The 13,147-nt window shown below is 42.1% G+C and overlaps 2 protein-coding genes across 2 annotated transcripts; one reads left to right on the top strand and one right to left on the bottom strand.

The window, feature by feature from the left end:
• Positions 1-18: 18 nt before the first annotated feature.
• Positions 19-3,891, bottom strand: commd4 (COMM domain containing 4). The gene is made up of 8 exons (XM_076042576.1): positions 3,765-3,891; positions 3,449-3,520; positions 3,274-3,339; positions 3,146-3,185; positions 1,339-1,458; positions 787-867; positions 463-639; positions 19-374 (listed from the first exon to the last, which is right to left on the bottom strand). The coding sequence occupies exons 1-8, from the start codon at positions 3,765-3,767 to the stop codon at positions 334-336; spliced, it is 600 nt and encodes a 199-aa protein (XP_075898691.1). The 5' UTR covers positions 3,768-3,891; the 3' UTR covers positions 19-333.
• Positions 3,892-4,723: 832 nt separating this feature from the next.
• Positions 4,724-11,874, top strand: LOC142899226 (semaphorin-7A-like). Its single transcript, XM_076042719.1, has 15 exons — positions 4,724-4,856; positions 4,980-5,119; positions 5,770-5,811; positions 6,011-6,106; positions 6,406-6,502; positions 6,648-6,758; positions 7,088-7,230; positions 8,227-8,405; positions 8,615-8,723; positions 9,197-9,392; positions 9,564-9,676; positions 10,200-10,342; positions 10,548-10,606; positions 10,822-11,281; positions 11,312-11,874. Exons 1-14 carry the CDS (start codon positions 4,736-4,738, stop codon positions 11,226-11,228), a joined length of 1,956 nt encoding a protein of 651 aa, XP_075898834.1. The 5' UTR covers positions 4,724-4,735; the 3' UTR covers positions 11,229-11,281; positions 11,312-11,874.
• The last annotated feature ends 1,273 nt before the right edge of the window (positions 11,875-13,147 follow it).

Below are 13,147 nucleotides of genomic sequence, written 5' to 3'. Positions count from 1 at the left end.
AAAACCATATCAGAAACACCCGTTTCACTTTTTTTTATTTATTATTTACATAAGAAATGTATAACAAAATGATTGTGATGGAGGGATTTCATATACAATATTTTACAAGGTTGGCCTATTTAGTTTGTATGTTCCACCTTCAATACATTTTCATTGATAACACTATGGCACAAAAATATTGATTCAAAACACCAAGGAGTCCCTGGCGCCATCACTGAGATAGCTACATTCATACAAAAGGTTAAATCTACAAATATAAACAGCATTATCAACATGCCATTGAAGACTTTTTGCTGATCTTTGATCAGCTACTGAGGACCAACTTCGTCTGCTTCACTGCAGTGCATTCATCATCGACTGGGCTTGTTTAAGCTCTACAGGGAGACACGGGAAAGCAATTGTCAGACCATGATTATTCCCAGAAAAAGAATGTTAAAGTGAGAGAAAAACTGAGAAACAAACCTGTAAGCAAAACTCTGAATTTGTCAGCAGGAACCGAGACAACAGTGGTCTCTGTGGAGCCTGCTGCCACTCCTTGAGCCTGCAGCCGAAGCTGAATCAATGGCTCATTTACCTCTCTCAGCATGCTGGAGCTCAGTGTGTAGTCGACGCGCCAAGAGACAGCATCCAAACGTCCTACTAAAATTCACAGCAGAAGCAGAATTAAAGCCACCCTCGCCTCCCGGGCCTTTGCTCATTCAGCGAGCACTCAGGAGACAATCTAATCAGTAGTCATTTGTATTCCTCTTTGAAAAGGACATGGACAAGGCAGACAGAAACACTCACATCTCAGGCTGGTCTCTTTTAGTTTGTCCTGCAGGCTGGACTGCTTGTCTTCATATGATTTGCAGAGCCCCATTGTGTGCTCTAAGAGAATGGAATGTGAGTGTAATGTCAGGCCAAGATATATTTAAAATACATGGTCAAGTAAGTGCTAAAGCACAAAGGTTGGGGTACGTAACAAAGAAAAGAAAAAATGTCCCCCAGTGACAACGAATTAGACAGTTATGCAGCAAGCTGGAAGAAGGAGGCTATCACTGTTTCACACTCCCACCACCCACGGCCAGCGGACGAACACATGAAAAACAATACACAATGCTGTGAACTACCCTGAAAAAAATACCACAATATAATCTGATATGGTACTTTCCTGGAAATTATATCACTACCTGTGCCTACTGTTTTAGTTTTTTGTAAATGAATGTGTAATTCTTGACAGAAATCAAAGCTCCATGTTAAAATGATCATTTGAAGTGGAGACTGAAAGAAAGAATTACAGATATGTTTTACTTAATAACATGTTCCAAGACAGGAATACAACCGGCCTTGCTGACTCACCTTTAGGGAGACCAAGCTGTTGCAGCTCACTGGACAGAGATTCACTGTCAACATTGTGCTTTGCTGCGCTGGAGAAAATGAAGCTGAGCATCGCCACACTAGCTTTGATGTCTCCAATCTCTGCAACATAGAACAAGTAATGTGATGCAAAGTGCTTCTATGGATATCAGAGTTTCTCTTCTAATAAAACCCATTTGTGCTCCAATTGAAACTACCCATCTATCATTGTTTATTTATATCCAAAATATTTTCTCCTTTAGAGTGTAAGACAGTCAAATCCACATCCTGAAGTGTTTTCTCTAACAATGGAAGTTCTTCAAAGACGGGGGTTACAACTGTATCAATCTCACCTATTATAATTAACTAACATGATTTACATGTCGTGGGAAAGGAACCCCCGAGGGCCAAAAGGTATCTCCTTGTGTTTGTTGGATTTGCATTCAGGGACTGTCTCTGCCTGTTGTTTAGAACTTTCCTTTGAAATGTTGTGAGTGTCAGTGCGAGAGGTATGAAGGTCTTGGTGATCTATTGTTGCTGTGGAAAATGACCCCTGATGACCAAAAGGTTCCCGAGTAGGAAGAGTTGATCTGATTTGAATCTTTTAAATATGCATTTTAGCAGTGTCTCTGTTCTGGGAGGATATTTAAGGGAAGGAACAAGAATCTGAAGCCTCTCTCTCTCTCTCTCTCTCTCTCTCTCTCTCTCTCTCTCTCTCTCTCTCTCTCTCTCTCTCTCTCTCTCTCTCTCTCTCTCTCTCTCTCTCTCTCTCTCTCTCTCTCTCTCTCTCTCTCTCTCTCTCCTTCCCTCTCTCTTTCTCTCTCCCTCTCTCTCTCTCCCTCCTTCCTTCCCTCTCTCTCTCTCTCTCTCTCTCTCTCTCTCTCTCTCTCTCTCTCTCTCTCTCTCTCTCTCTCTCTCTCTCTCTCTCTCTCTCTCTCTCTCTCTCTCTCTCTCTCTCCCTCCCTCCCTCCCTCCCTCCATCATTTTTACACAACCGGTCTGTTACATTTTTGCTGCATTTTTACTCTGGACATCGCAATAAACTGGTATGTTATCCATTCCCCTTCAATATTCACTTGTTGAGACTTTTGTTTCTATGTGGAGAGCAATCTGACATCAGATAGTGATTTAGTCTTCAGTTATATGGTAAATTCATTCGAGTAATGCTTGTACTCTTTACCTCTGAGTTGAATAGAAAAGATTGAGTGTCATGATTTTCTAACTATTGAGTTGGAAGATATAAACTCTGAATATCTCAACCTAGATGTCTGGGCTGTTCTTCTATGTTAAGAAGGTCACTGAATGCTTTGTCTATATCTGCCATCACTGAACTAAGATAGGGATTAATCAGAATCCCAAAGACCTTAGTTATATGGTAAGTTTCACTGGACATTATTCAAACCCTTAACCTCTGAGTTGGTCAGATAAGATTGGGTATCGTGTTCAATAACCTCTGAATACTCCAACCCAGACATCAGGCTATTCTTCCATGTTTAATGAACAAACTGAATAGTTTTGTTAATTTATAGAAGCCATCCCTGAACTGAAGACTAATGTCAGATCACGAGAATTTTATTATTATTGAGTCTATATTCTTAATTGTTAATCAAGTCTCTCAATCAAGATATAAAAGCAAAGTTATTATTATCAAATGGAGTCAGATTAAATTAATTATTATGTATTTTACTTTGAAATCCTCACCTTGACACCGGAACGACGGAATACGTATTGGGGAGATATTACTATTTGTGTCTAGATATTTCCTCCCCTACAAGAGTAAAGGTTGTAATTGTCTTCCAAGAGAACTTACCAAACTTTGCATCTGAAGTGAGCTTTGCAATCTTGTCGTACTGCAAGAAAACAGGAGAGGCAACATCTGTAATAGTGCGAAACAGCTGTACACAGCAGTGACTTGATGTGTGGTGTGTTGCATCTTACATCAATGCCTTCACCAAGCAGGTCCTTCAGCACTTGAGCACAGAGGAGTTTCATTTTAACACTAGACTGTTAAATCAATGAGGGAAAGAATCATGCATTAGTACAGATGTTTTAATCGGAAATATATATTGACATAATCTTGCGCAACGTTCAGGTGGTGAATTCCTTTACTCACGATCTTTGCTAAAGTGCTGATTTCGGCAAGTACCCAATCTGGGCAGTCCAGATCTCCACAGAAACGGAACCGCTACAACACATACGTCACCAAGAGACAATGTTTAGTTCGATTTGTGATGGATAAACTAGCATATACATGGAGCACCTCAGTATAACACCGTTACGCTAACTAGCTTAGCCTGCTAGCTCTCTAAAATTTACAACAACGACGACAGCGTGAACTGCAACAATTTACCAATGAGTAGCCAAAATCAAGCGGTAAAACGGTATTCAGAAAAACACAAACAAATGCAAAGAGTAAATTGACAGTATACCATGGTAGTCAGTCAGCTGAGTGGTCATGAGCTGCAACCGGAAGAACTACTGCTGCTTCTTCGTGTTCATTGGCGGTTTGCATTCCACTATGGTGCATTTCCGCCATCTATGATGCGGTAGGGTAGGACCATCAGTAGACTGTAGACTTCACTCTCTTTTTTAGTAGTTTGAGCGAGGGGAGGTGGCGCAAAGAGTTAGAGGGTAATAATAATAATAATAATAATAATAATAATAATAATAATAATAATAATAATAATAATAATAATAATCTATTTAATTAAACCTGTAAATTTCACAGATGTTCTCTATAGTGGGCCTTTAGAGGCATAGAAACCCTGCTAATCCTTATTTTGATTGGCCCTCACTGTGAGATGTGAGGGCCTCACATCTTTTATCACAATGTTAAAATGTCACAAATGATGTCAGATCACCGTGGTTCCTTCAAAGGTTCTTAACTGAACTGGTACTGTTGCACCGCTGTCATACATCCCCGCAGAGTGTGCCTGCGGAGAGGTCTGTACAGGTTGAGTAGTCGTTGCAATATAGCACACTATCTCATTTGTAAAGTAAATTTAAAGTAACTGGTGCGCCACTGCAATGAATACAGTGACTGCGGTTAACCTAAACTGAAATAGCGGTAGTATTTGTGTCTGCTATCTTTTTCTGCCTCGGTGGATTGGAAGTGTTGGTTGGCTTGACCGCAGTGCTGCTTAGTGGAGTTGATGACACTGAACCGATTTATCTACTTATCTACGCGCAATTATTTATAAACCACAGGTTCTAATTTCACACAACCGTGTTAGAATCATTCTCAGAGAAGAGAGAAAGAGAGAGAGAGAGAGAGAGAGAGAGAGAGAGAGAGAGAGAGAGAGAGAGTGAGACAGAGAGGAGGGGGGCGGTTGTCACGCAGGAGCTTAGTGCTGCTGCTGCACTCGCTGCCACTTGCCAGTGCGCAAAGCCTCGGTTCAGAATGATGTCGCGCTGCTTGTACGTATTTGTTAGCCTGGCCGAAATTTTCGTCGTTCGCGCACTGGCTTGGAAGGACACGCCGACCCTCGGATCTAAAAATACTCCCAGAGTTCTCAGCAAAGGTGCGTTCAATGAATGTCACGGACGGACCCGTTGCAATATTTTTCGCACGTTTCTTGAAGTTCGCCCTCAGTTGAAGAGTTTAATAGTCTGTCCCCCTCTCGTGTATTCTCGTTGCCCCTCAGATGTAACGAGCGGCGATGAATTTGGATATAACGTCTACCAATATAGAATGTTTTTAAACGTCGACGATTATGACGAGATCTATGTTGGAGGGGACCAAGTGGTTTTAAAGCTCGATGTGAATGACTATCGCATCATAGAGGTTGGTGATTTTTCTTCCTTCCATTTGTTTTGTTTGTTTGTTTGTTTGTTTGTTTTTAAATGTTTTTGAGAATACATAAATCGGTGGGGGGTTTTGTGTTATTATTTTTTTTTTTTTGGAAGGTCTAAAAATAAGTGTTTCATCTATTGGCTCAACACTAGATGTATAGAGAGCGGATGACATGCGAATGTAAAAGATTACAGATTGATGGAGGCACAGAAAGAGATGTAAAAACAGCAGAGATTAAAAAAAAAAAGATGGAAGAGGACAAACAATAAAATGAGTAATTCATCTTAAGCATTGATCTTTTTTTATGAAAAAAATAAATATGTCAATCTATATGAGAAATAAATGAGTAAATGTGGATTACCACCTAAACTGATATAAAGGCGGTGGAAGGTAAAACTAAACCTGAGCAGGGGAGAACGAAGATCTGGTTTGTTTTGGCAATTCTACCCCGTATAAATCATCTGCCTTTTCCCAAACAACTCACACAAACCTAGTTCTGAGGTGTAAGCTCATGGCCGATTGGTTAATATGCCATTAGGGGCCAGTTAAAAAAGTTTTGCTTGCAATGTGGTGTTTTTTTTTTTTTTTTCTCAGCGAAACTCAATTGTACATTAATTTTTATTGCTCGATTTCCTCTGCAGAAATATCCGTTGAAAACACCAGAACAGCAGCAGTGCAAAGAGGTCCGTAGAGAATAATGCTGTGCTGGCTCAGCAAAAACCTAGTCTCATCGTCTGAGTACAAAAAAAATGAAGCTTGCTATATGTAATGACGTTCTAGCATTTCAACTGTGTGTGTGTGTGTGTGTGTGTGTGTGTGTGTGTGTGTGTGTGTGTGTGTGTGTGTGTGTGTGTGTGTGTGTGTGTGTGTGTGTGTTTGCAGGGCTCCTGTCAAAATGTCATTACTGTGATTGAAAAGTTCGAAGAAGGCCTGTTCGTATGTGGAACAAATGGAGAAAAGCCGCAGTGCTGGGAGCTTGTAAGTGCTTGATGTAGTAAATGAATATGTGTTGCACTTAGCATTCTTTCAGCCCAGTGTTGCCTGAGACATCTGTGCCCGTTAGAGTGAGCGTTCTAATCAGCTTGGAACTTGGCCTTGAAGTATTTTTGATATCCACCCACCCACCCACCCACTGGGCGGGAGAATTTAACTGACTGATTAATACACTAGAAGAGAGCTGTGGCTTGCATTAAACATTCATTAAGCTCCTGTCTGCAGTTTCACAAGGTTGTGAAGTGTCTGGTTGCTTGTGAAACAGACTGTTTGTCGTCCCACAGTCAACCAACAACCAGTCTCTTGGGAAAAGAGAGAGCGTTGAGGGGATGGGCATCTCACCGTTCTTGCACACCCAGAATTATTTATCTCTCACTGTTGGTATGTTACACAGTTCCCTCTGGTCAAAAAATGTGACTAATGACAGACTTATGTAACCATCAAGTCACGTGCGATGGCTGAAAACGGTTCATAATTTAATATATTTTGCTCCCTGTCCCGTGATGGCGCTCCTGGCTATTCCTAGACGGGGATTTGTATTCGGCTGCACCTCTGGATTCTAAGGGGGGTGCGTTACAGTTCAGGAGGAAAGCTGGAAGAAGATCTAATCTCTGGATGTATGACAGATGGGTTTCAGGTGGGCAGAAGATATTCATAATTGTGATGAATTCTCATTAGGTTTCATGTGATACAGGAGCCCTTATTGAAAAAAATGTACATTTCTTTTCCAATGCAAAGCCTGGCAAGAATAAACATTTCCAAATGTAATTAACTTGATCATTGAAGCAGTTGTTCCGCATGACTTTGTCCTTGGTTCAGCCTTTGTCATTCCACCCTCCAATGTAGTCATAATATCCATTTGTTTTCATTTCACTTGCCAGGCCTTGTTACTCTTTTTTGTTCTACCTCAGCACACCACGAATAACAATAAAGTGCTTAGCCAAGCATGTCCTCCTCTCCTCCCAGAGCCCACATTCATCTCTGCATCCTGGGTGGAGCGCAAGGATGACCCTGAGAATGAGAAGATTTACTTATTTTTCCGTGAGAAAAACTCTGACCTGAGCCCAGAAGCGGACCCCTGGATATCAAGGATTGCCAGAGTTTGTAAGGTATATTTTAATATGCTGGAGGAGACGTAGCTGACAGCGTCGCAGCCCTAATCTTAGCAGGCTGCCGCAGTTAATTCCCATAATCCTCTTCAGCTCTGCGTCAGTCATCAAGCTAATAACCATGCAGATGTTTTTATGTGGTGGGTCGGCCAGACTGGCACTGATTGCAGTCAGATTGTCATCAGGAAAAAAACAGCAAGAGGTTTTAAAAGAGGGCTAAATGTGCTTTTTCCTGTGTGTCTGCAGAGTTTTATTTTTGTATTTAATGGGCTAAATGGCCTCACTGGAGTTCTCCATGAAGGAGAAAGATCTTGAAGTACGATTTACAGAAGGCTTGTCCTTGACAACGCCCTGTAGGGGAAGGGTTTCAGCTGTTTATGTGAACACAGCCACACGAGACAGACTGAGAGGTTATGTTGTTTTTCCAATTTTTCAATGATAAGAGCGGAAAAAATATTAGGGCTTTTCACGTCCCAAAGCAGCTCCGGCTCAGCTGCTCTGGAGTTGAAGCGCCACCCTCTGTCAACCACAGACCTTGAATGTCTCTCTTTCATTCATTGTTCCTTTGTAGAAACAGGTGGTTAATGTCAGCACTGTTTACACCAGCAGAACAGATGGCGCTGATGTACGCATATGAAAGGTGCAGGCTGTTGTTGAAGGAAATATGATAGGGGAGGAAAACGCAGCCATTATTTGGATGAATTGGGCAGTAAAAATAGTACTGGTCTAAAATGAAGGCACAGACGGGAGCAAATATATAATATATACATTTATGTCGCGCTGCAAACATCTGCTTCAGGATGATCTTATTCCCAACAACTGCACCAGGAATTTTTAATAATGTAGCAAATCGCAGTATCCTCAAAACGCTATTTGGCGACTCAAAATAACAAAGTGTAAGCTGTTTGCTGTTTCATTTCAGACGAGACGCACGCTCATCATCATGCATGGCTTTATTTTTCTGAAAGTGAGATGGCTTCCTTTGTGGGTTTGCAGGCAGATGAAGGTGGATCCAAAAGATTCTTCCAGAATGTGTGGACGTCGTTCCTCAAGGCACGGCTCGTCTGTGGATTTCCAGAGGAGTCGCTGTATTTCAACCGCCTGCAGGACATTTACACCTTGCAGGCTGAGGACTGGCGTGAGACCAAATTCTATGCCCTGTTCACAAGCAGCTGGTTAGACACTTTCTCTTCCTTTTTTTTTATTTGCAACTAAAGCGTCTTAGCAGAGGCTCTTATTTCGGTCTGAAAGCTCAGCAGGTTAAAACGCAAAACATTTGCCAAGTGTTTTTTTTTTTTTTTTGCTGCACTGTCGCCCATTTCCATGGTGGAGCCTGCAACTGTCAGACGATAAATTTATGATTTAAATTTCATTTCTCTGACAGGAACTCCACAGCAGTGTGCATCTACTCAATAGAAACTATTGAAGACATCTTTGAAAGGTCATCTTTTAAGGGGTACAACAAAGACATCCCTCACCCACGGCCAGGCACGGTAAAGACGAGTTTGGCTTCTGCGCAAAGATGAAAGACTTTTGTTTTGACTTCCAGTTCTGTTCTTGTATGCAATGCATTCATTGAGGCTTTTTGCCGCTCGTCTCTTTTGTCACTTGACTTCGACTATGTTCATGCCATGTCATAATGTCTGGAGACACGGTTCCGTTTTATCCAGTGGCAGTGTAAACGTGAGGGTTTGTTTTTTTTCAAGTTCAAATCAGTTCAGTTGTAGTTCAAGGAACTGAAGAAAACTATGAAAAGGCCTGTGCAGTAAAAATACTTTGCAGAACTATTATGAGTCATTATTTCCATGAACAATCTGTTGCTATGCTAAGTAAAGACTCCGGTGCCGACATTGTGTCTCACAGCTTAAGTGAAATGCTGCTGTCTACATTATATTTAGTGTCTCTGTTGAATTCGAACCTCAAGATGTCCCAAGTTGTCTCTGATATGTGTCTCTGTATTTTTCAGTGTGTACCAAACAGCAGAAACCTGCCACTGGCCACCATCAGTGTGGTAAAGGATCACCCAGAAATGACGGACTGGGTGCACTCAAAGGATGATAGTGCTCCCTTTTACATAAGCAGCAACATCTACACCAAGATTGTTGTGGACCGGGTTCAGGCTGCAGACCAGCGCACGTACAATGTTCTTTTTCTGTCCACTGGTACGGTGAAATGCATGCAGTTCACAACCTCGTTTTTCCGTTTGCAATCAGTGCTTTCCCGGTTGTTCCGTCGAGCATTGTTTACAATCAGTGCAGATAACAGTGGGCTAAGAATAAAGCTACGCTCGCTTCCAAAAAGGTTTCTAAAACAGATGTGTTCTGTCTTTGAAGATACTGGCAAGATCCACAAAGTGCTGGAGGCCGGGTCCAAACCTTTTATCATCTCCGAGACTCAGATCTCCAGCCAGTCAAGCATACAGTCAATGAATCTCCACTCCAAGAAGGTAGAAAAAATATTTTCAAGTGCTACCTGTTTGGAAAACCGTGCCCTCTTGTCCGTAGCACTTTTACCAACATCCGTCCCTCAACGTAAATGTTTATTTTTTACAGGATTATTACAGTTTTTCCTCAATTTGAATAAATTATTACATTTGATCCGCACAGTTGGATATTATCAGCGTCTTTGGCCCATTGTTTATCGTTAAAGTTTTATTTTGGTTCCACTGTCAGGTTTTCATCAATATTGTCTTTGGCTGCAGCAGAAAGGAATTTTCAGCACTAAACATGTGATGTAAAGAAAAAACAAAAACAAAACCATGTATACACTAACTGCACTGTGAGAAAAACTGTTTGGCTGGTGATGCATGTAACTGAAGAGGAGCTAGTTCTGCCTCACTTAGCTCTGTGTTCATTAACGTGGAACATAGCTTTACTTTGTTGATGCTGGATCTATGCATGCTGGATCCCCCCCCCCCCCCCCATGTATGAATTCTAAGCCAAATCCTATTTATTTCTCCCTTGACATAGAAAAAGCTAGTTCTTGGTTTTTCTGAGAAAATCTCCACTGTGGACCTCCATCGCTGTCAGGATTACGACTCCTGTGAAAACTGTGTTCTGGCTCGGGACCCGTACTGTTCCTGGACTAAATCTGGATGCACCCCGACTGATCTGTAAGCAACACAGTCTTGATTTTCATTGTTTTTGGGTGGTGTGTCTTCGTATCTTTATAGTGCACCTTAAAAATATGACCAAAATCTTCTGTTTAAAAAAAAAAAAAAAAAGAACAGGTTACTTAATGTGTGATTACTTGATGTATTATCATTTACCTCTCATAAAATTAGCTTCATACAATATCTGTGCTGCTTCTGTTCACAGTGGGGGAACTCAAAGTGTCATGAATGGGGAAACAAGTGTGTGCAACACTTCAGCTAAAGGTACTGAAAGTTTTTTGGACTGTTATTTCATGCTTTAGCTGTTCCAAAATGCTAAGCTGCTACTCGGGATGTAAATAAAGTCAAAATGACAAAATGTCCCTGTGCTCAGGAACGTACACAGTTTAACACAGCAGGATGTCCACAGTGATGGTTTCATTTCAACAAGTGTTTAAACTCCTGTTCACATCTCATTTCCGTCTATCTACTTCCTATAGTGGAAGAGCAGCTGCGCCGCACCAAACGGGACGCCGCTTCACCTCCACCAGTGGACTCACAGAACGTTCACTTTGTCCCGCCGGGCGTGGCCTTTTACCTGTCTTGTCCCATACACTCCTACCACGCTGTGTACACATGGGAACACGGAGACAAGAACAGCTCGTGTCTACAAATGCAGTCCAACTGCCTGCACCTCATCCCCGTCATGACGCAGGAGAGCTACGGCAACTACAGGTGTATCTCCAGAGAAAAAGACTACACCAAGGTGGTGAAAGAATACCAACTCGTCCAGCGAGAGATACAAGATACAAACACAGAAAAAAATGCCTCTCCGGCCATTTTGGGCCAGACGTTGAGAAACCTCCTACTTGCTTTAACAGTAATATTATGTTGTGTTGAAACATGACTGTTTTTTCCAAATGCGGCAGCTGCTATTGCGTGCTTTTCGAGTGCCCTCGCCTAGCAAACTAACTGCCAGCATTCACTGACAAGGCCCAGGCTCTGCCAAACCTTGAACCTCAATAACACATCCAGTCATTAAGCTTTACTTGGAAACAAAGCCTCTTTCCAGACTTCTGGGATAAGCTCTGACCAAGGCTGTGCTTGAAAGAGAGGATGAGTATGTCACAGCTCCACAGGCGCTGTGGGAAGGTCATTGTTAAAAGCCCCTTGTGTCCGGTCTGGCGGTAGCAGCAAGTGGTATTGGCGCTGAATGTCGGCATGATGCCTTGCAGACTCATTCTACAGAGGCAGAGCTTGACCACTTCAAGATCCACCTGTTGAATGCATGATCCCGTTTATTGATAGCACAGGGAGTTTTGGAATAGAGAAAGGAAACACACAGTAGGTGGCAGCAGGGAGATGCAGGGAAGGTGCGCCCCCTCGGCACACAGGAGTGCGCAGAGCACCGGCACAGCAGCACCCAACCACCACCGGACATAACACGCACCAGCATAATGAGCAGTCGCAATTATGTTGCCCAGACAACATGGACAATTTACTTTTGGAGTAAGCAGCAATTCTCACCAAGGAGACCTAGAAGTACTGCGGGTCTTTGCTTTCTAAAAATGTGTTTACATTCTCTGTTTTCCTGTTCATTAGGATTGTTTTCTCAGTGATGTGAGCAGCATGTGTGATTTATCTCTGCCCATGTTCACATTGAGGAGGAGTTACTTGTTCACCAAACACTTCATCTTGGTATGTTAATCTGACTTTTACGACGTTTGATTTCAGTGAGCTGACGTGTTTTCAAATTCAAGACTTTCAGGTTCATGTAAACATGTTGAGGGCAGCTTTTGTGTTGTAGCAGTGACAAACATCCTGGTGGTTGTGGGCAAATACCGTCCACGCCTTGATGACAGATGCTTTTTAGGGTGGGGAACAACCAGGAGACCCTTCTGGCTTTACTATTTGTCTGACACTCCCATTGTGTCACGTTATTTTCCCTCTGGACTGCAGAGGTCACAGTAATTGGGAGTTTCACACAGAGGGTGTATATCAAAAAATGTGATGCAAATGTGATGTTTAATGACACAATATGGCATCATTGTGTCAACTGTACAAACAATAAAAGCATGATCCGAGAGAGTCGCTCAAGTTAAGTTAACACAATGTCCAGGCAGTCATACGTATTATGGCAGGATTGTAAACATTCTAAGTCACTATGACATCCAGTTGCTGCATAAACCGGGTCAAAGAAAACATGAAAAACTGTTGTATGTGAACAGGGGCCCAGAGCCAAATGCAAGTGTATGTGAGGCCCCTGACACCTGACAGGAGACAAAGGTGACAAATATGACAACACATCAGTTGTTTAATTCAATCTGGTAAATCCTTCACCACAATTAAATCGATATCTCATCAATTGTGAACTCCGCCCACACAAACACACACAAATATTCATTAATTGCAACATGTTTTCGCACCAATAAACACGCAAAGCGCAGCTTCCAAAATGCTCACTCGTTGTCATCTTAACAAAGACTCATGTCAACTTCTAACCATTCCATTCCACACCATTCTAACCACGGCAGACTGTCTGGTGGTAACAGTGTCATCTGAATGAGTCATGACTTTAACCGCCGTGTTTTAGAAACTCACAACTGTAACCCAAACAACAAAACAATCATGTTTTCCTTGGCAACTTCTCCTTTTTCCAATTTGTACCAGCCTATATCAGGAAGTACATACACGTCCATATTTCAAAGCAGTTGCTGTGGCAGGATGGTGGCATTGTGGAATATGAGCACAGTCAAAGTGTCACATGAGTGCAAGAGGACCTTGATCCCTCAGAGGATGTAACTCTACTTCACATTTCCATGTTTT

Source organism: Nelusetta ayraudi, unplaced genomic scaffold, assembly GCF_046127955.1.
Source record: "Nelusetta ayraudi isolate G7.1 ecotype Tasmania unplaced genomic scaffold, CSIRO-AGI_Nayr_v1 ptg000071l, whole genome shotgun sequence".
Taxonomy (NCBI): domain Eukaryota; kingdom Metazoa; phylum Chordata; class Actinopteri; order Tetraodontiformes; family Monacanthidae; genus Nelusetta; species Nelusetta ayraudi.
This window is presented reverse-complemented; position numbering and strand designations above follow the sequence as displayed.